At 52.1% G+C, this 21,474-nt stretch overlaps 8 protein-coding genes across 8 annotated transcripts; 1 reads left to right on the top strand and 7 right to left on the bottom strand.

Annotated features, from left to right (window-relative positions):
* Window positions 1–150: 150 nt before the first annotated feature.
* Window positions 151–2,320, bottom strand: ace2 (putative C2H2 transcription factor (Swi5); the record flags this gene model as incomplete). Its single annotated transcript, XM_056617115.1, has 2 exons — window positions 151–1,646; window positions 1,699–2,320. 2 exons carry the CDS (start codon window positions 2,318–2,320, stop codon window positions 151–153), a joined length of 2,118 nt encoding a protein of 705 aa, XP_056477472.1.
* A 2,070-nt stretch (window positions 2,321–4,390) lies between these two features.
* N7532_004620 (glycoside hydrolase family 18 protein) lies at window positions 4,391–5,925 on the bottom strand (the record flags this gene model as incomplete). The annotated part of the gene is made up of 6 exons (XM_056617114.1): window positions 4,391–5,110; window positions 5,170–5,219; window positions 5,280–5,309; window positions 5,367–5,620; window positions 5,677–5,777; window positions 5,896–5,925. 6 exons carry the CDS (start codon window positions 5,923–5,925, stop codon window positions 4,391–4,393), a joined length of 1,185 nt encoding a protein of 394 aa, XP_056477471.1.
* Window positions 5,926–9,153: 3,228 nt separating this feature from the next.
* N7532_004619 (uncharacterized protein) lies at window positions 9,154–9,838 on the bottom strand (the record flags this gene model as incomplete). Its single annotated transcript, XM_056617113.1, has 3 exons — window positions 9,154–9,445; window positions 9,529–9,760; window positions 9,826–9,838. The coding sequence occupies 3 exons, from the start codon at window positions 9,836–9,838 to the stop codon at window positions 9,154–9,156; spliced, it is 537 nt and encodes a 178-aa protein (XP_056477470.1).
* A 633-nt stretch (window positions 9,839–10,471) lies between these two features.
* N7532_004618 (uncharacterized protein) lies at window positions 10,472–11,041 on the top strand (the record flags this gene model as incomplete). Its single annotated transcript, XM_056617112.1, has 1 exon — window positions 10,472–11,041. The coding sequence occupies one exon, from the start codon at window positions 10,472–10,474 to the stop codon at window positions 11,039–11,041; it is 570 nt and encodes a 189-aa protein (XP_056477469.1).
* Window positions 11,042–11,524: 483 nt separating this feature from the next.
* On the bottom strand, window positions 11,525–12,649 carry prs2 (proteasome core particle subunit alpha 1; the record flags this gene model as incomplete). Its single annotated transcript, XM_056617111.1, has 5 exons — window positions 11,525–11,908; window positions 12,023–12,235; window positions 12,302–12,396; window positions 12,497–12,559; window positions 12,643–12,649. The coding sequence occupies 5 exons, from the start codon at window positions 12,647–12,649 to the stop codon at window positions 11,525–11,527; spliced, it is 762 nt and encodes a 253-aa protein (XP_056477468.1).
* A 564-nt stretch (window positions 12,650–13,213) lies between these two features.
* On the bottom strand, window positions 13,214–14,548 carry N7532_004616 (WKF domain-containing protein; the record flags this gene model as incomplete). Its single annotated transcript, XM_056617110.1, has 1 exon — window positions 13,214–14,548. The coding sequence occupies one exon, from the start codon at window positions 14,546–14,548 to the stop codon at window positions 13,214–13,216; it is 1,335 nt and encodes a 444-aa protein (XP_056477467.1).
* Window positions 14,549–15,033: 485 nt separating this feature from the next.
* Window positions 15,034–18,138, bottom strand: N7532_004615 (tubulin gamma complex associated family protein; the record flags this gene model as incomplete). Its single annotated transcript, XM_056617109.1, has 3 exons — window positions 15,034–16,835; window positions 16,894–17,400; window positions 17,451–18,138. 3 exons carry the CDS (start codon window positions 18,136–18,138, stop codon window positions 15,034–15,036), a joined length of 2,997 nt encoding a protein of 998 aa, XP_056477466.1.
* Window positions 18,139–19,319: 1,181 nt separating this feature from the next.
* Window positions 19,320–20,851, bottom strand: atfA (bZIP transcription factor atfA; the record flags this gene model as incomplete). The annotated part of the gene is made up of 3 exons (XM_056617108.1): window positions 19,320–19,629; window positions 19,689–20,760; window positions 20,818–20,851. 3 exons carry the CDS (start codon window positions 20,849–20,851, stop codon window positions 19,320–19,322), a joined length of 1,416 nt encoding a protein of 471 aa, XP_056477465.1.
* Between the last annotated feature and the right edge of the window lie 623 nt (window positions 20,852–21,474).

The raw sequence follows: 21,474 nt of genomic DNA, 5'->3' as shown, positions 1-21,474 counted from the left end.
CCGAAAATAGCAAGGTGAGGGGCGCCTCTATCATGCTTTTTTGTTTGGAAGAGAAAACGCCGCAATTGCCGAATAAAATAATTGAAAGTAGTCCGTATACATGGTCGTCGAATGCATATCCATCATGTGGTTGAAAGTAGTGATGTGGATTCAAGGGTCAACCAAGAATTCATTGGACAGCGTGTCGATCGAGTCCGCGTAAGGATCATCCATGGTGTCGAGGCCAGAGAATGGCTTCTCGGGCAGGTCTTGGTAGAAGGATGATGTGGGGAAATCGGATGCATCCACGTAGTAGGAATTGGAAAAGTCGGTCAGGCTCTGGGTTGTGAGAGTGCCGAACTCTTCCTTGACCTGCTCAGAGGGATCTTGGGTCATGAAAAGATCGATCTCTGAGCCGACGGACGATTCGGCGAGGGTTGGTGCGGTGTGAGGCGAAGACATCTCATGGGGAGAGAGGGCGGAATCGCTGTACATGTATTCCCGGGCAGGCTCAACAATCATGTTGCGGTTGAACTGAGCCATAGCTTGTTCGTATCGGACATGGGCAATTTGAGGGGGCGATAACGGGGGTGGAAGCATATCATCTTCAAACTGAGATGAGACTTGGTTTCCAATCGGGGTGGGAGAAGAGACGGTATGGTTGCCGTTGTTGGCACTGTCGCCAGGGGATGTGGGCGGGGTATAGGCAGACGCGGTGTTCGACGGCGCATAGTTTGGCGAGGTGAAGATTGGACCATCCTGGAAGCTAGCAACTTCGGGCTCGTCGGGGGATGACGATGGGCCCCGATTGGCAGCACGCTGACGAGTGCGAGTGGACTTGGCCTGACGAGTCTCCATATCGGGTCGGTTCTTCTTTGGGGGACGTCCGCGACGAGTGGTCTTCGGAATGTTACCGGTCATACCTCCAACGCACATGTCACGCTGGCGATGGCGAGTCAGGGCATCATGTCGAGCAAACTTGGCGCCGCAGGCACAGATATAGGGCTTCTTTCCGGTGTGCGTTTTGAGGTGACGCTTCAGATCATGGCCGCGCACAAACTCCTTCTCGCACACATCACATTTGTAGGGACGATCATCGAGGTGAGTTTGCACATGGGATTTGATGTTTTCTTTTCGTCCAAAATCGCAGTTGCAGTTAGGGAAGAGACATTGCCACTTGCCGTCGGCATTGGGACCGGAGATATATTTGGCGATCTGATCGTTGGAGACGCCAGTCTCACGGACCGATGCCTTGACTCGCGCATCAAGATCATAATCATTCAACTCCTCAGGGTGCTCAGGAATAGACTCGTCAAGAGAGGAGCGCGGGGAAACCTCGCGCAAATGCTGGTTACCTGTGGATGGCGTGGTAGTCCCATCAATGTTTTGCGGCGAGACACCCCGAGATGCTGGAGAAGGCATTGCGGCCAACTCTGTGAAGGAAGCGACGGAGGACGAGTCGGCGGGAGAAAGCATCTGGTTCTTAGCCTGAAGAGGGCTGGAAACTGGTGCGCCCTGCAGGGATTGGGCTCTCTGCATGGCAGCACTGACCGGGGTTCGGGGAATAGAAAAACTTTGGGACTTGGTTGGGGTTTGGTCATTGTGGTACATGGGGAAATCAAATGAGGCCTTCATGGGCGTCGCATCGGGGGTAAGGGGGGATGTGTCTTGACGAGACGTTAGCATACGTCAGGTGAATTACGGATCGCATTGACTTACAAAAAGTGCTCATCTTCGGCGATATAGCCTTTGGTTGAACAATAGGCTGATGCTCCGGCCAGGAATACAAGACGGGCTGTTCTCCCTTGGCCATAGGGAAGCTGCACTCCTGCTGGATGCGGTGCAGAGCATTTTGCAAAGAAGGTGTCCTTCCTGCATTGTCGCTGGCAGACCTTGAGAGACCCGGAGCATATGTGTTAGAAGAAGCATCCGCAGTCGCCGCTTCAAACATTCCCTGTAGTTCTTCTTCCCTCAACATGTACGGCATTGGGTTGTATGTGCTGTTCAGAGGAAGACCACTGGGAAAGAAGGATTGGTCGACTTGTCGCAAATGTGCCGTAGGCTGCTGTTGTGTAGCCCCGGACTGACGAGGGAAACCTGATTTTTCGTTAAAAAAGTCTCGCAGCTCTGGAACCGTCTTCGGCGCAGTGCGGCGGCTGACACGGCTGGCGGATGTCAGCTGTGGACCGAGAGCAGCATAGTCCACAGTTTGACCGCGGCGATGCGAACGATAAGATGGAGCACCAGGCATAGCGCGCGGTGCCGGAGCGGCTTCGAAGGGCTGCGAAAGTTGACGGCGATGGTGACCGGGATGTGTCGATGTAGGGTTTGAGGATATCATGGCTACCCAGCCGATCGAGTTGTACGGTCCCTGGTCACAGTGTCAGTTTGTGGACTTCACAAAGCAAAGCAACAAACGCGAAAAAGACGAAAAGAAAGGTTGCTAGAGCCTCCTCGAGATGGTAGCTTAGCTGTAGAGAGTTTGTGTTTTGATTTGTTTCAAATGTTCACGGGTCTTGCGGCGAGCAGAGGTCACAGAGGTCCTTGAAGAAGAGTGGTCTCAAAGAGCAGAAGTGAAACTCAATAAGAGAATGGACCTTGAAGGCGGGTCGCAGCTGAGCTTTGGCGATCTATCAATTACCCACGGTTCCCATCAACAAGGCGCTTGTTGGCATGGCAACGGCCCTCGCGGGAGTCTGGGAAACCAGCTGTGGCGAAGGTGGGCCCTTGGGGGCCTCCACCCATCTGGCTGATTATGCTCTTTTGTCCGACGATCCAGGCCTTGCGTAGTCAGTAATGGTTGCATGCCCTGCTTGCATCCGTCTACCCGTCTATCAACCCGCGTTCGGTCGTGAGGCTTCTCGCGGCGGCTCTGCAAGGGTTCTCAATCATCCTGCGAGGAGGGCGACCAACAAAGTGTCCCTGGCCTGACGAGGGGTTCTCCTGCCATGGTCGCCACGGCGATATCCCTACTCAGGCAATAGTAGTAAACAGTCGATCTGCCTGGATCTAAGGTTCTATGCTTGGATTGTGGCTTGTGCATCCGTCGCCGATGTCATTGGTCGCCATTTTCCTCAGGCACCTTGCGAGCTTTGTATCACGTGACACTGGATGCTGACACACATATTCAGGTAGGTCTTGGCAATGAGTTGCCAACGGTAGCGGTACAACAATAATCCGTGTTTGTAGCGTTTGTAACGCCATGTCATGTAAGCGTAGCACGTGATCGCACAACGATTTTAATCGAGTCCCACCGGCACTTAATTTCTTCAATCTTGCAAGGTTGAGGAAGACAAGTCTGTCGAGGTGAGTGCGATCCCCCCATACCCTGCTCTACGAGGGCAATCAGAATCTCTAGGTCCAAGATGCGACAATCATTATTTATGCGCTTGACCTGGCTTTCATTATTTCCTCATCATCGCAAAAATCCCGAACCGCCCACTAACGCCCATGCAGGCCTTCATCAAGATGCAGATCTTCGTCAAGACCCTCACGGGTAAGACTATCACCCTCGAGGTGGAGTCTTCGGACACCATCGACAACGTCAAGTCCAAGATCCAGGGTACGTACAGCCTTCCGACAACCTGCGCGAAAATAAGCACTGACAGCCTATCTAGACAAGGAGGGCATTCCCCCCGACCAGCAGCGTCTGATCTTCGCCGGCAAGCAGCTCGAGGATGGTCGCACTCTTTCGGACTACAACATCCAGAAGGAGTCCACCCTCCACCTCGTGCTCCGCCTGCGTGGTGGTGGTAAGAAGCGCAAGAAGAAGGTGTACACCACCCCCAAGAAGATCAAGCACAAGCACAAGAAGACCAAGCTCGCCGTCCTGAAGTACTACAAGGTTGACGGTGACGGCAAGATCGAGCGTCTCCGCCGCGAGTGCCCTGCCCCCGAGGTATGTTCTACTCTCAAACCGCAATATAAGAGATTCCCCACTCACATTTTTTTTCCAGTGCGGTGCCGGTGTCTTCATGGCCGCTATGCACAACCGCCAGTACTGCGGAAAGTGCCACCTCACCTACGTCTTCGACGAGTCCAAATAAATGGACTTCGTTTAGCCGTGATATGTTCGGAACCTCGTTTCAGTGTGGCTTCGCCGGGCTAGGATGAGATCATTCAGATCTGTCACGGTTGATGTTACGGTTGATGGCATTTACGACCTGGACTGTGAATACAAAAATATTCCAAAAAATTTGGCTTCTGCCAATCTTGATTGCTTCTCGTAAAGGTAAAAGACGGGATGTGTATCGTAGTCGCAGTTAAAATGAGCGAATAAGTATGGACAAGAAAAGATATCTCTGAATGTTCGATAATGTTGTCTTCCCCGACGCTGATATTCTAGTTGCAAGCCATCGCTTCACGAGTGTTGTAGGAATTGGCATGGGGCATTGTACATTGTATCAGCGCCTCAGTTCATTTGGTTGCGGATATTGTCGTATCTGCTCTCGGGGTATTCTAGAGCATTGTCGGTCTGATCAAGCGCATGCGGGCCTCCAACACCATCGACAAAGGTACCGATCAGACTGCCGTCCGATGCCTTTGCCTCCTTACCTCCCTTGTCACCGCTACTCTCCCACCACATGCCTCCACCGAGACCCTGTCGTTGAGCAAAATCTGCTTTCAGGGAGCAAACCTGAGGGTTGTCGTACGTGACCATAGTGCGGGAGCCACCATCATAGCTCCATGATGCACCCACCTGCATATCAATGTTTTCGCCTGCACCTGGATGCGGAAGGGCCTTGTAGTCCCAGACTCCGTTCTCCCAGCTGCCGGGGCCAACACCATTATACGGTCTGCCGGGTCCATCCGTATCGGTGAACGCGCGTCCGTACAGCGGCATGCCTACGACCATTCTGTCCGGCGGCACACCATTAGCGGTGATGTAGTGATCCAGTGCGGCAACAGTGGAGAAGGGCGTTGAGCTAGGGTTGGAGTTAGATGGCCAAATGTTGGCCTGGTGAGCAGCGGTGGTGTCCCAACTGCCTGCATAGTCGTAGGCCATCAGGTTCCAGAAGTCCAATAGGGAGACCATATCGCGGATCTTGAGTCTGTTGAAATTGCTTGGTCCTGCAGGACAAGCAATCGTCAAGTAGAAATGACGGTGCGGACCAGCTGCTCGATCCAAATGCTTTTCCAATTTCAGCAGTGGTCTTACTTGCAAAAAGGGGTCAGAGACCGGGGACTTACCTCTCTGCAAGCGCGAAGTAGGTCGACAAGGTTCTGGGCCTGGCCATCATCTGCAGGCCAACTCAATGTCTGCTGAAATTTATTTGGTCATCTGGGGAATAGCAACCTACCTTGGGGATACTCCCAGTCGATATCAATTCCTTTGATATCAAATTAGCAACGATGCACTCAAAAAAGAGAAATTGCGCCCGACTTACCATCCAATCCTAAGTCCAGAACGAGCTGAGTGGCTGTTTCAGCAAACCTGTTCCGCCCCTCCTTGGAGCTCGCAGGCCGGGCAAAGTTGGGTGAGTAGGTCCAGCCGCCAATGGAAAGTAGAACCTTGAGCTTGCGGTGCTGCTTCTTTAGCAGGAATAGCTGCTTCATGCAGCCGTATACATTGTGACCGGTATCATTCCACGAGTCGCTAGGGTAATGTTTTTCGACGTCAGACCAGCTGTCGGTCAGGAACCTGCACATGCTTGATAAGCTTTCACCAAACAACAACACTCGACAGGGGACCCTTACACCTCCCCGGACTCGGGGCGGATGTTGGCAAATGCATAAAGCACATGCGTCAATTTGTCAGCAGGCAGGTCCTGCGGGTTGAAGTTTCGACCATAGATGGCCTGTGAGGTGGGGTCAGCACTTGAATTGATCAACAATATATTGTGCAGATCGGAGCTAGGATCAGTGTTGTATAACTGCACCAGGATGAAATAACCCGTGGAACCAGCAAGAACTCACCCAGTTGACGAAATAGACCACGGACCGCATTTTGAAAGACACGGGTGCTCCGGGAGAAGTGGTGCGACTATCCAGGGAACTTGAAGGGCCGGAGGGGTACTGCACAAGGACAGCCGCGAACAACACAAACGCAGCCAATGAGACAATTGATGACAGAAAGGCCACAGTTGGGAAGATCGTCGAACTTCAAATTTGGAACTGTTCAACGGTGGGGTTGTTGCTCAGCGGTCACTTAATAATAAGGTACCTAATGTCGCAGCCTAATTGTGAGCGGAGCTCTCTGTACCTGGCAACTTATAAATAAACCCCCCACGTCATGGCCAAGATGTGGCGGTGAATGTGTGGCTGGGGCAGGGACTCACGGCAGGCGGTGGCTGTGCTGAAATACTTCGAGCAAACAAAGCCACAAATCCTTAAAATCCTCGAAAGTGAAGGATATCCAAATTGCTGGAGAGAATGTTGACAATGGATCTGTAAAGGTGCTTTATATGCGCGACTGCGTGAACTTTTGGATCGACGCAGCGTGACATCTCCACCTGCACAGGGTTTTGGTGCAACCTGAGATATCAGTCATGCTATCGTCAAACCCTTCAAGCCTCGCTCCATTCGGAGGCTTCTCTTTTGATTTTGCGATCTGAATTTCTCAATGAGGAAGCCTACTGTCTTCCGACTCTTGTCAGCTGGAAGCTCGGTTCAAGTCTCTCGGAATGTAGTCACCATACCTCTTTATCAAATTCTTTGATGGGGTGTGAACGATAGTCAGAGAACAGTCACAAGAGCCTACGCATTTGCTATAGAAGTCCCCGGCTTCGATCGTGCAGCGAAATGGGATACACCGCCCTATGAACACCTATCACAGCACATGGAAAAACGTAGTTTTGGGAAGACCTTCGAATAGCATGGCTGAACGTACGCTCGGAGGTTAATTTTCAGATCAAAGTATGTGATGTATCTACATAAGTCCGACAGGTAATTTGCTATCAAACCGTAGGAAAACACAATATCCCAGTGTGCATTCTATTCCACGCCAAATTAATTTCACCAGTGATCCTTATGCTGATTGTCGTTGTTAGAATTCAAGCTTTTGTCGACATGTCCTCAATGTAAAATTCGAAAGATTGTATAGGACAATAAGAAAAGGAGACCCATTCAATGTGAACCTGGTATTCGTTAGTCTATCAGATAGGAGCCTAGATAATATACTCTATCGGATAAGTGCCTAGGCACTATACTGAGGGTAACGCAAGTGCCAGTACGGGGCAATTATCAGACTCGATGCTGGATATATCACATTGAAATCTTTTGTCAGTGGATAGAATAATTTATCCCGAACTTACGGATTAAAGGGTGTCCTCTTTCGGAATGTCTAGTTGTTTCTAAAATCAGCGTAATAAGGACGTTTGTGGACGCTTCTTTCGACCGAATGGGGTTTCAGCTCTTCGGTCTCGCCGACTTGCCAACAAAGCGACTATTGAAACACTGCCCGATCATAAGATCACTACTAGAGTGCATTACTGATCAGTATAAGCTCTAGACCGACGTGCAAAGTCCCTGACGTTTCAAAAGTACTCATACGCCACCCCCGGTGGAGCTAAAATATGGTCGGTGGGTACGTACTACCCGTACTGGAAAAGAAAAAAAAAGGCCACGATCTTCGGGCAGATACGCGAGGAGACAAGCACATGGCAGGACTGCACGTCCCTGGAAAAGGAAACAGGAGAGAAACAAAAGACAGAATGCCCCACCGATGGTTCTAATTATGTGACGTTTATTTATGCCGATCGCAAAGAAGAAAAAATTCAGTAGGTTAGGGTCGGCCTAGGGCAACAGCTGAGCCCCGAAACATGGATCTGGAATTAACCCGAGGCCGATCCACCTTGAAAGTATAAGGTTAAATGGAGAAGGTGTGAATCAACAAGCCACCAAGAAGAGTTTTCACCTCGAAATCAGGAGATGAACGGGTCCACCTAACGGTGGGAGCCAAACCAGCACCAGCTGAACTCGAGTCGACACGAGCCCATGCGCCAACCGATTGGCATAGCGCCGATGAAGCTAACGCCTTAGCCCCGGATCCACCTGGCCAGATTCAACCCGTCTGCTTCTCGATGTTCCCCATTCTTCGAAAAAAGGACGTGTCGATCGGGAATTTATCGTCGACGTAACCACCCCGTATGGACTGGGGAGGGAGAGGGAAAGTTGCGCTAGGTTCGACCGTTTTGTATATCTGCTATGTTGGTTCCATCCCCCCTCCAGAGGTCCGCTTTTTCACTCCAGAAGCCCTGCCGTTTACCCTTCTTCACGTCCATGACTGGGTAACTCAGGCTCCGGTGGAGACCGCAGTAGTGCAGCAAAGTGCCGTGTCGAATGCACCAGCGCACAGATGTGGTCCCTGGTCCTCTTTCTGGCTTTTTCAGCTGGCATCTCTGCCTCGAGTCCCAGGTGTCTGGTTCCCCGGCTGTGTGCCGTGTCCAATGGGTTGGTTGCAGACGGCACTGGCGGAAGTGCTCCCCTTCCTCCAATCGGTTCGCTTTGTTTTTCACTTGGGCGAAATTTTGGCCTTGATTTTTCCAATTTGCTTTTTGATGAGTTTATGTTTACTTTATTGGGGATACGCACAACCGACTAATGGTGCTCACTGCAAACAAAACGGTGGAACACGTTAGGGTGGCATTCGGATCGTTTTCGCGGATCAATGTATTATCAGTCTGCACTGGAGTGAGGAGTAAGGAGTAAGCTGTTAGGAAAATCTTTCCAACCTCCAATTCATTTAAGGATGTGGGAAATTATCATGTATCGTCAATTGCCTCTCCAGGAGGATATGATGCAACAAGCCCACTCTACCCACCAAACACGCACCGAAAATGCCAACGTCAAAAGGTAACAAAAGGAGTAGAAATAGGCCAAGAAAAAGAAACAAGGGGGGATATCATCGCCATGCTCAACAAAAATCCAGACTTGCCCTTTCGTGAATTCTTTTTCCATGGCGTCGGTCAGGATCGCGACCCGCGTTGTACCCGCCGAGCGAGGCAGCCCCCGCATACCAATCCCATATGGGCCTCCACCGAGGATTAGAGACAAAAGAGAAACAAGAAAAGTCTTAATCTCGTTCACGCCAATGGGTAAAGACCCTGTGATGGAGGGCCTCGAAAATTAGTAAAGAAGAAGGGAGAAAGAGACCTCAAAAAAGCCAGATCTCTTTCTCACGTCAGTTGGGAATATGAACATGGCTCATGATCGGTAATTCATCATCATCATTCATTACCGCCCCTGAATCCAGCAGCGCATCGCATCTAAGGAGGGATCGTCGTCGAGCCAATGGCCTGCCCGCAAGTCAGCGGCTCGAAGGTCGGCGACAACATGCTGATCAGTGATACGCGCCAATTCCTGTTGTAGGGTTGCGTGTGCACCTTTCAAGGCCGCTGCATGCGCTGCTGTTGGCCGTTGGCCACATAGGGTGTTCGCTCGGGTCATGGCCCAGCGTCGCGAAGCCGCCGCACGAAGGTAGATCTTGTGGGCTTGGAAGCGACGGGCGCTGCTATCGATGATGACTCTGCTCGTGGGAATCAGTTAGACAAATGGAAATGCATAGGACTCGTCCATTGGAAAATGGATGCATTAGCAGGGTTTATGTACCTCTGGAGCTCTGCCTTTTCAGTTTCCGCATTGCCCTGGCCAGCCACCGGGCAAGGTTGGTAATTGGCAGCCATTAATCTCTGAGCGGCGGTGTGGCATTCTCGGAGCACCGTGTAGCCCTCTTCGTAGGTGTCTTCTGGTGGAACATCGACCTGCTGCTGGGAAATATGCAGCAAAAGCGTTCGGTAATCGTTGATGAGCTCGGCCACTCGCACTGCGCGGGCCTGGTTGACTGTGCTCGAGTAGAACCATCAGTATTGGGAAACCATCATTCATGTTTCCCTGGAAGATACCCACGTCCGTCTGCCATTGAGGAAGGAAGAAAATATGTAATTAAAAAAAAGGTAAACTAAAATGGCCAAGAGAGGGAGAGGCGAGAAAAGAAGCGACGAATAAACATCAACAAAAGACCAAAGAAGGAAGAGAGATTGTTCTTTGAATGAACATGAGGTGACGACCGAGCATCAGTCCGGGGAGAGACAGAGAGAGCAGTCTTTATAAGCTTGGACAGCTCCCCTCCTTACCCCATACATGACAGCAAAAAGATTGACGAATGAGTCGGGCTTCCCAAAACAGTAAGACCCCGAAATAACATAAATCAAAATCAATAAATTGTTTGTGACGAAAGAAATCTAGGAAACAAATAGAAAAAATAAGAAAATACGAAAAAAAAAACCACACAAAGGACAGGACCAGAAAATCAGCCCGTGACTGCGGAGACCAAACGTCAGGAGGATCATCGGGGGACATGGCTGGTTGCACCAATGGCCGACGAGAAGTGCAAGACCCGAGAAGGCCTAAGTCATACACAGCTGGGACGCACTCTGCGATGGAACGGGCCACACGATAGATCCCGAGGAAACGGGCAACGGGCAAGCAGGGCCACTCCCTGTTCCAGAGCAGGGGGAGCCTCCAGATCCACTCGAGGGGGTCAACTAGCGAAATGGGCGGGAGTAGTCAGTATGCAGCCGGAAGAATGGGTCAGTACTATTTTGGCGCGGCAGTTTCCAGTTCGATGAGAGGAATCGGAGGGTCCGAGCAGCCGCAGCAGCGAACGAGCAGTGAGTGGAGCAGGTCGCGATTAGGTTACTGTGCGGCCGATTTGGTTCGAGGCGTCTCCATCGCGCGAGGGGAGGCCGACGGGCGCTTCGCAGTGATGATTGGCAGCCAAGGGGCAAAGGCCAGTGGAGTCGAGACGAACCTGGGCTCGTGGGACCCCTGTCACACCGGCAGGACCTGCATACGCGAGATCGGCCAGAGTGTGGCGGTTTTCCGGACCGAGGGGATAGGACAAGGCATGGTGAATTCGGTCGAAATGGTCGAACAAGTCAAGTCGCACCGCCGCCAGCCCCGGACCAGGGCGCAATCCTTGCACACAATCCTGGCGTCCGGCCAAACGGTTCAGGTTCAGTTGATGCGGAAGATCACTTTGGATAGGTTGGCTAGTTCACAATGGAGGTGGAAGGTTGTGGTTCAGCTCGCGGCACCAACTTGGGTTCAGCCAGGTTGCTGAGCCACACGTGGCGCTTGCCATGGCAGCTGAACCGACGCACGGCCAAGCAGGACTTCAGGTCGCGGCTGCCCTCCTTGCCTGGATCATGTCACTGTATGTACTCTATCTGCTCCTCTGGACTCGGCTATGTGATCCGTCTTGCGGTCACCAACTACCGGTGGCGATATAATTGACCCACGCTGACGACGGCCCGTCCCAAGCCACTGGACCTGGCGACGCTGCACCGACGGTGGATGCAGCAGGTTGGAGAGTGCTGGACCGTTGTGTATGAAACGCGGCCGAAACCGAAGCCTTGCAGAATCCAATTGCGTTGTCATTGATCGTCTTTCCACTTTAAACAAAAACAGGATAGTAGTAACACTAGCGTCCTAATGTAGGGCCCATCCGAGCACAGCCCAAATGCAGTACAAACCAAGGGGTTTTATGCAGAAAGCACTTGGGCCCATTCGGTCTATCGCTCCAGTTCTGCAGGGCGCGGCCCGCTCAGTCCTTCTCCGCTATGGCCTGCAGCCGTTCATCAATCTCCTCCTCCGTCAGGGCACGGAACGCTGTCGTGGTACCCTCGCCATCGGCCCGCGGGCCACCCACAATGCCAATCTCGATTTCGTGTTTCTTGAAGTCCACACTGAGCACATTGCTCAGGGCTGTGATACCCAGCTCCACCACTTCCTCCCAGTTGCCAGCGGCCGCATCCTTGTTCTTCAGCTTCTTCTCCAGATAGTTCAGCGCCTCCTGCTGCTTGGGGCCCGATGCGGTGGCCTTGTATCCAACATAGTAGCCAGCCGGGTCACACTTGTAGAGCTGGGGACCATTCTCGTCATCAACGGAGATGAGGGTGGTCGCCACACCGAGTGGTCGCATGTAGGCCTATCAATTGTCAGAACCAAGGGTCACGCATGATCAGGGAAACGCCATGTTTCACGCTTGTGGCTGCGGGTAAACGGTGGTGGGAGATGACAGATAACGGGTGTTACCACTTACTCGTTGTGTGTAGACTTGGTTGATATTCGCCAATCGCTTCGCCAGTACATCACAGGGCATCTCGTAGCCGAACTTGTACCGGAATTCAGCTGCCTCACCACGAGCCCGGTCGACAGATGCCCGCGCATCTGCTATGGAGCCAGTCATCACGGCGCCAACCGAGGGCGAGATCTTGAAGACATGTGAAACGGAGGACGGATCGATCAGTTTGTCCTAGCAGGGAAAACCGAGTCAGTCAGCAGTCCATGAGCCTGGAGGGTCCAAATCTGAGCTGCTTACAGCAACTTTCTTCTGGGAGAGCACGACAGCGCAGTCTTTCCCGCGTACACCGATGGAGGTGATGTTGGCGGAGGTGATGGCCTTGAATGCATATTCTAATCGGATGGTTGGTTAGCCATCATGATCGACGGAACATGTTCGGTGGCCCGAGGGGTGTGTGAGAGTCTGAGGTGCGGAAGGACCCAATGAACATACCAACTTGGTACAATCGACCCTGGTCGGAGAAGATAGTAATGTGTCTGTCGTAGCCTGCGCTTCCTGATGCGGAGAAGATGAGAGTCAGCCAAGGTTGAAGCCATCGGGGGCTAGGGCATGCCAGCGGTCGAGTTGGAGAATCATACCAGACATGACGGCGGCTTGTTATATGTGCTGGGAGATAACAGCTGGAAACACGGGATCGAAGAAGGAACGAAAGGGCGAGGATGGAGGTGGATGGGAGCGAGGTTTAGCAGTGACGCGAGCCACCGGTGCCTAAGCTCGAGCTTGAGCTTGGAGCATGGTCGGCTCACCGCCTTCGCGACAGCGGCTGATAAAACGATGAGGCCGCCTCAGGTCCTTAGCAATGCTCACCAATTACTTGGGTTTTGGAGAAAATGGCAATTTGAAAATATTTGGCGAATACTTGTACTAGATTGATTTCGGAGATTCTATTGATCTATAGCAGCAGTATGGTTACTGTCCGGTTACTCCGACTGCTCAAGCAGCAGATAGTGCAAGCACCCATCCTACTACTGCTAATGTAGTAGTCCGCTACTAGGACGACAAAATAGAATGGTTTGCAAAATTCAAATGTCTCAACCTCATGAAAATGGGATGGTATATCATAATGCGATTTTGGTATAGGTGAATTGCAAATATACAAACTCAAAGAAGGAGAAACAAAGCGCAAAAGTGGAGCTGGCAATACACAACTCAGTCGCTATCACTCTCGCTACTCGAGATTTCGATCTGAGTAGTTCTCAACTTGCGCTTCTGCTTCTTCTTGTTCTTGGGCAGAGCTGGCTGTGGCGGCTGTACAGGCTCTGGCGCTGGAGGTGCAGGCTTAGACTTTGTGACCTTCTTTTTGCCGGCGGCGGCTTCATCATCACTGCTGCTATCGCTGCCCGAAGAATCGCTGCTGCTATCCTCACTGCTCGAAGAGTCGCTTCCACTGCTGCTGGTGCTGTCGTCACTGCTATCCGGGTTCGAAGTCTTGCTAGCAGCCTTCTTCTTGGATACCGTCTTGTTGTCGTTGTTTTCGCCTTCGCTCTCACTGCTGCTCGAAATATCGACAACAACAGTTCGATTCTTTCGCTTCTTCTGGGGTGGCGGATCCTGCTTTTGAGGTGCGACGGGCTTCACGCCGATATATAGCTTGCCTGTGACAGCGAAAAAGACCAGCTCTGCACGCTGTCTCTTCTGAAGACGAATGAGAGTCTCGGTATCAAACTCATTGGTGAAGCTAGAGCGATTGATATCCTCACTACCGGAAGTCAGTGATTCCCTGAATCCATCCACAGCCTTATGGTATTTGTCTCCATTTGTCTCAACCTCCTTGTCAACAGACATAACCTCTGCAGCACCTTGACTCAATCGCATCTTGGACGCCTCGCCCTTCAGACCCTGCAAATACGCCAAAAGGGCAACATTGTATGTAGCAGGCACGTGTTCCAACGAATAAAGATGTTTGAAGATATTCGTCTCGCGATTCTTCTGGAACTTCCACGACCCCCGGTCCCGGTGATACCAGCTTAGATATGAAAGAATGGGCGTCTCGTGAATTTGCGGAGCGGCACCACCGCCATTTTTCCTCTCCTTCTTCTTCTCGCGCTTGCGATTCTTCATCTCTTCAATTGCTTTCTCGGCTTCCTGGCTCTCCGAATCTTCGGTTGCCGTCACAGTATCGCTGCTCTCGTCGCCCTCGGCCTCGTCGCCGGCGTCATTGTCGCTCTCACTTGAGTCATCGCCATCCTTGGTCTTTGTGCCGGGACCGAAAGATACACGCTTCTTCTTCTTCTTCCGGGAGGGTTCTTTGTCGTCGTCCTTGCTGTCGTCGTCTTCGTGGCGGCGCTTCTTCTTGGTCACTTCGCTGTCGCTCATTTCGCTGGAGGACTCCTTGCGTTTCTTCTTGTCTTTGGATTCTGATTTTTCGCTCCTGTCGGCGGACTTGGATTTCGCCTTCATGCTGACATTGTCCTCGGTGTCTCCGGCGTTCTTGAGCTTCAATGCCTTCTTGGAAGTCGCCTTATCGGCGGCGACCTTGCCCATGGCTTTTGCTGGGTGTTCAAGACCCTGCAGTATTGGACGGGCGAATTGAAGGCTTTTGTATTTCTTGGTTTCAATCTCCAACAGAGAGTTGGTTTAGTTGGGCTTCTCCAGAAAACTTGCGCGGCGAGGCGGCGTCGAGTGTTTTTTTTCTGCCGGCTCCACCGAGGCGGTCCCAATAAGGTCAAGGTCCAGCCGTTGCCGCCATAATTGTACAAGAATCTATAGGGGTTGGTCTATCAATCCGAACTAGCGAGGAAAAGATTCACAGGTGAAAACCCCATGGGACTTAGCATAATGGGCTCAGGGCCATGAAGGCCTCAACAGAACTAGTGGACGTTTTGTTTTCCCACATGATTTCAAGCAAATTTCTCAAGATATCGTGGATTCGTTCCGCATTATGATAACAGCCTACCCTATAGTAGCATCTACCTTAAAGTGCTCTTGGACAGGTAAATCTACAAAGTATCGCGCAGCATATTGTAGCACTATTCCCGACGAGCCTCTTTCGGCGCACTGGATTCTGTGCCAGACCCCGTATTTGCCGATGCTGCGGCAGTCGCTGCTTTCCTTTTCGCGCGTTCGCGTTCCTTCTCTTTCTCCTTATCTCGAGAGCTAGATGCCGGTTTGCGTCTTCGAACTGGCTCATAAACGTCATTGAAGTTCATGACGACGCCCAAAAATCGCATATCGACGTCCGGTTGGTAGGCAAGGTCTCCGAGTAGGATGTTCAGGCGTGATTTAAATTCGGCAGAGAGATCGCGGAGTCGAGAACGGAGCGTGGGAAGCATCTGGTCATCGTTCATTTCTGGTCCATCGAGGGAATAGGGCGTGTCGATACCATCGACGCCTGCGCTGGCTGGGCGAATATCAGGAGTCGATGCGATAGACGTTCCACCGCGGCTGTTTGCTCGGCGTGGACGAACATCGCTTTCAGTGACGCCCCAGTGGCCTTGAGCAGTGCGAGTCTCGATCTTAGCTATCAGCTCTTGTCGACGGGTGAACTCTGCAACTGAGAACGAATATAGACCGTCCACGGCATCTTTGTATGCGAGCATGATCTTGAGAATTTGGTGGAGCTGGGTGAGGAAACTTTCTTCGGGCTGTTTGGCCGATGCCGAGGTTGAGGAGCCATATCGGGAGGTTGAGGTGGAGCCTAACAATCCCTTGTGCGTGATGGAGTTGAGGTATTTGTTGTGTGCATCGATCAAGTCGCCGAGGGTGCAGTCTGTTTTTGACATCTCGGTCTGCAGCTGATCCCAGCTGGACTCGATCACTTCGAAGAGAATATAATATTGGAGCTGACAGACAAAGTGTATCATCTCAGCAATGACACACCTCGCACGCTTCCAGTCTGCCCCGAGTGTGTCCTCCACATTCCCTAGTACGCCTCGCGCACCGGTCATACATCGGCGCCAGGTACTCCCCAAAGCAAACTCAACGCGCTTCACCCGCCACAAAAAGTTAAAAACTTTGAGATACTGTCTCGATCCCCAAGGTGTGATGACAACGTCTACCGGGGCATCGATTTTGTATTCCAGAGTGAAACAGTCCCAGCCAATCTCGCCATGGCTGAGCTCCAGCATTCGAGCATCCAGTCGGCGAAGCACGTCTGCCGAGTCGTACTGCGCATTAGAAGCACGAATGGCATGTTCAAGCTGCGCAGTGAGTGTATGCCGGTATTGCGAGTTGGCAGGACGATCGAGGTTCGATGATAATGACTCCATAAGTAAAGCAATGAAGTCACCCTGTCCCAAAAGTAGGTATTTCTTCAACGCTCGCAAGTGATCGAATAGCTTGAACTTGTCGTCCATTAGGTGGATGAGCCGTGCCATGGTGGTTTTATAGGCCTTGTCAATCGATGATTCCAAAGTATCCGTGTCGCCATACTTCAGCTCTTTGAAGGCTTCTTTCGAGTATGCCTCCACCCATGCAGAGTCCTCACACCCGGTTCGGATGAAGTTCAATGATTTTCCGATGAGGAAGACCTTTTCCGCAAACTCACGGGTCACGATTGAAGGGATGAGCCTGTCGACTAGCTTATACTTGTGTTCCCAGACACTTGTCGCGATCCCCCGTGAGTCGGTACTGGGTCGGAACTCAGGCTCATCAACAAAAAATTCTTTATATGGATCGGACAGCTCGCCGTCATAGATCCATAGTTGAAGCATATCGTAGAAAGGGCGGGTGACGTGGGCCAAAAGTTTCTCGGCAAAGGCACCCACGAAGGGATCTCCGTGTGATGTTGAGAATCCGTGAATCAAAGAAATCAACTGACCTCCCTTTTTATCTGCACATCAAATTAGCATGAAATACACGGATCAGTTCAGGTCGACGCATAAGCTCACCGCGAGATTCTTCCACAATTAAGCTCATCAACCGAAGAGCCATTGTCGCATCTCGAGTCCAGATCATACATCGTTTCAACGTAACACCACTTTTTCTTACACCCAGAGACTGAGTTCCATCTCCAATGGCAGCCAACGCCTGTCTGATTTCAGCTTCTAGCGTGGCGACCAAGCCCAGGTAGGAGTGTATCTCCTTGGAAATAGCCGCTCTTAAGCTCTGGTGAATCAGCCCTTCGTTGGTACCCTCGCAAAACTCCGAAAGCCCTTTATAAAGAAGACACGGCTCGGCTAGGGAGTGTAAAAGAGAGATAATCGGCGAAGGGAGGTTTTGCGGAAGCTTTAAGACAGACGCAGACTGAAATTGAAGATTGGATGAAGACAACCCCTGCAGATTGAATGGGAGATCTCGCAAAAGTCCACGCTCGACTGATTCTTTCGAGTGCGCTTGAGGAGAGCTAGGCGTCATAGTAGGCGATGCCGCGCCTGCCCGCTCGTCGACCTCACGATCTGTCTCATAATTGCTAGCCCGGCTAGCTCCCCCTCGTGTATCCGTTCACTGGAGGGTCGTGCAGAATAGTCTGCAGACTCTCGCTCCACGAATGAGTTCGGTCGCTCAGGTTTGGACAGTGGAATCTTCTGCGATGCAGATGAACTCACTGCAGGTCCCTCGTCTTCGGACTCGAAAGCGCGTGAATGTGTACCACGTCGTGGTCGCGAACCCTCTCGTCCGAGCATATTTTGCAGATTCCCATCATCCATCGACGGACTGCGACTTCGCTCGCCGCCCTCCGCACCAACCCCGTCCTTCTCCGACAGCTTGTAGAGGAGGTACAAGATGCCCCATTTCTGCGAGAGCACTGGCTGCGTCAGGAGACGAGAATACAGATTCGAGAAGCGGACTGCTTTGTCCGGGCTGGAATTTTCGCGTCGAAGTTTGCGCTTGATCAGGTCCGGCGCGTTGTTCACGCTTTCCATTGCCGCTAAACTACCGCGACGCCCTCCTAGGCCTGCTGGCGAGCCAGGATCTGCAGAGCCGGCAGCCGGGTATGTATCTATTATACGCCAGGCACGATCGAGCTGGGCATCATGACGATGTGATTCGGCGGCGGCGATGGCCTCTTCTTCGTCGGAATAGTTGTCGTAGTTCACCGAGGCGAGGGGGAGGGTGGGGGTCAGGGAGTCGACCAGCTGGGAGAGGGCATCGTCGATGCGGCGCGGGCGAGTAGGTTGCTTTGTCGTCGACATTGTCCTGCCCCCGCCAGTGGGCGATCGTATCTCGAGTCGTTGTTTTCCTCTCCGGCGGAGTCGTGATGGACGGAGCGTGTGTGATTGTTGGGCGGCGAAGATTGCTGATCAGGCCGCGGTTGTTGGTTTCCCCGTTCAGACCGGCTAGCCAAGCGGATTTGAAAGAGCGATTGGAACTGCTGGGGCGGATAGACACTTGGGGACAGGCAATGTCGAGAGTTCCTTGCGCCGGCCAGAGTGGGTTCGTGTTTGTGATGTTTGGGTTGTTTGGCGCGAGACGCGCCTCTTATCAACCTCAACCTTATCTGACCTTCAGTATCCGTAAGGTTCGCCAAGCGCAAGATACATACCTGGCGTACCCCGAATTACCTTAGATGGGGAGCCCCTGTTGCCAAAGCTGATAATTAAGGCGATTGAAATTAAGTCCGAAGGGTAAGCCAGATTAGTGTCTGGAAGGTATCCAGTATACTGAGTTTTAGTGAAATTGGATCATCTGAAAGGAAAGCATACCGTCAAATACTAAAGGTACTAGTAGTATTAAGTCTACGAGCAATAAGGAGATGGTCTCGAGTATTGGAGCAATATTCATTTCAATTGCAGAAGCATTTCTGGAAGAAAAACAGGCTGACAAAAAACAAAGCCACCCGAGCGCCACCCAAAAATCATGTATCGCAGACATAAGCAATCCAAAAAAAGTCAAGAACATGCACCCGCAAGCCCTGCAAGTATTAGACAAGTGAAAATGAAAGAGGTTCTCTTGCAATAGAGAAGAAATTATAAAAGGGGAGAAAGAAGGGTCGAGAAGAGGGAAAAAAAAAAAAAGTACAATGGGAGAATGGGAAGAGAGGTCAGAGCCATTGGAAAGCAGAACATTGAAGCAGCCATAAGAAACTCAGACGCCGATTTGACGCGCCCTCGAAAGACTAGAAGAAATTCATCCGTTCCAGGCCACTGGAATCTGCCCGTCCATTTTTGAGTCGTGTGGATCATAAACACCTGCCCATGCCAAAGATTCGACCACAAGAGCCGAAAAGTAAAACACCGTAAAACAAGAGGTTGATGGCCTCGGGAAAGAAGTAACTGCCGTATAGAAGCAAAGGAGAAATGTGGCCCTTCTGCATTCGGCCAGGTCAAGACACAAAAATGTCGACCCGAAAGCGAGTGATGCAGAATGGAAAAGTTTAAGCGCGCCGCATACCCTGGGCAGGGATCGGGGCACCTGGCTGCATGCCCATATGTTGAGGCATGTTGTACGCCTGCTGTTCGTAGCCACCTGGCATGCCATTCATCATAAGTGGACCCAGACCTTGAGCTTGGGAGACGGGACAGTCCTTATGAGCCAGCAGAAGGGTCTTCAAATTAACGATCTCCTCTCTCAGTTGGGTAACGGTGGCAGTCAAGGCGTCATTCTCCGTGGTAAAGAGCTCCACCTTGGCCTGAAGGTTAGCCAGCCATTGCTTCTTACGCTGACGGCACTTCAGAGCGGCAACACTATTACGAAAGTTAATATAGAACGATCAACAAATTTGATGGCATGGGGTGACTCTTACCGATTGCGCTCCAGGAAATTGCGACGCTTTTCCTCGTCCGTCATCTTCTTCGGGTCTCCGGCCGGCAGCTTCGAATCCTCGTCCTCGGATTCCACATCCGATGGGGAATCCATCTTCATCTTTTTGTTGGCACCCTTGGGGCCCTCGTCAGCTTTGCGCCGGTTGTTGGCCGCGGGGGCTGCCCTGCCGGCATTCTTCTTGCCCTTGCCTTTAGGGGCGGGTTTGGAGTCCTGCTCAGATCCATCACCACTCATTTCACGACCACCAGCGCCATTGGCATTTTGCGACACACGCCGGGCGGCAGCCGCGCGGGTCTCGTTTTGCATGGCAGCCTGGTTCATCGGCATGTTGTTAGCCTGGCCACCCTTGGCAAGCATGAAAAGACCGTTCGCGGCGTCGGCGGCATCATGCTGGGTGAACTGGTCGGCCTGCTGTTGACCCTTGGTCTCCATATTGAGCTTGGCTTCCTGCTCGTTGGCGTCGGAAGTCGGGCCGTTTGAGGTGTTATTGTTCACGGTGTTGTTGTTGTTGTTCTTCTTGGCCGCCAACGCGGTGCGGTGGAACTCTATAGTTGACGGCGTCGCGCCGCCGCTCTGGAGTTGTTGCAGCAATGCTTGCGAGTTGGGACTAGGGGCCGGGAACATAGAGCCACCGCCTCCTGGGGTCAGTCCCGTGCGGAGGGAGGACTCGTTCGGGGTAGGGAAGCCTCTACCGATATTTTCGAAGTAGTCATTAGAGCCGGTCGGACCGGGAAGCATGGCCGGGCTGAGAGGCCCTGAGCGCAGCGAGTTGGACCAGTTGTACCCGCCAGCAGAGCTGGTGCCAGGAAGGGCAGGTGAGGTGAGCGAGGCGACGGGGGGCAACAGTGACTTCCCGGGGGTATCGCCCGAGTTCCCACCGAACGACTGCTCGAATGGATTGGGCTCCAGCGAGAAGGGATTGTGAACGGAATTGAAGTAGTCGGGAGTATCGCTAGCAGTGGTTGCTGCAGGTCGTGGAGGTGGCGCCAGCGAGTTTTGAGGGTCAGTCGCAGGCTTTTGATCCTTGGTCTCAGAAGACACGACCTGCGAGTCTGAAAATTATCGTGTTAGCATTTGACAAGGACGGAAATACGATGGCGCAAAGGTACCAAAGGGTTTCGGGGGACGACCTGGGGCGTTCATAGTGGAAGGCATTGGGAAAATATCGATGACGCCAGTTGTGAGATCATCCCAACGGCAGAGGGGCTTGAGTTAAAGAGGTTCGCGGCAGGTGGCGTATTACCATTCCGAAAGGGGGGAAAACTCAAGTATAAACCATCACACACTCAACATAGCAGAACATCATCACAGGGAAGGTTTCTTATGATGCAGCCAGGCAGCAGCAGCAATAGGATAACAGTGGATATATCATGGGTTGGTGGGTGACGGGGCACGGGGGTGGGTGGTATGCAGAAAAGGAAAAGAACGCGACATCGATGACCAACCTTCTTGAGATTTGTTTTTGGAATCCATGGAGTTCGAGTTGCTGGGGACGGACACAGGGGGTGCGACCGCGGCAGACATCACGAAGTTCTCAAAAGCGCACAACTTTGAAGCCCACGCGTGGCTTGCAGAGTCAACCCGAACGTGAAGGGTGAGAAGGGAAAAAGTGACGTAGAGGGGATGACGCACATTTAGGGGGAGGCCAGCGTTAAGTAACGCAGGGGCCGAAGGGGTACCGTACCGGTAATCGATGCCCACGCGAGCACGATTGCCATAGTCGGGGCGGCGTGTGGTACGGTAAGCCCGATGTAACGCAGTGCCGA

This window comes from Penicillium argentinense, assembly GCF_028826775.1.
Source record: "Penicillium argentinense strain IBT 30761 chromosome Unknown utg000004l_segment0_segment0, whole genome shotgun sequence".
In the NCBI taxonomy this organism is placed as follows: domain Eukaryota; kingdom Fungi; phylum Ascomycota; class Eurotiomycetes; order Eurotiales; family Aspergillaceae; genus Penicillium; species Penicillium argentinense.
Note: the sequence above shows the minus strand (reverse complement) of the source record. Positions and strands in the feature narration are given on the sequence as shown.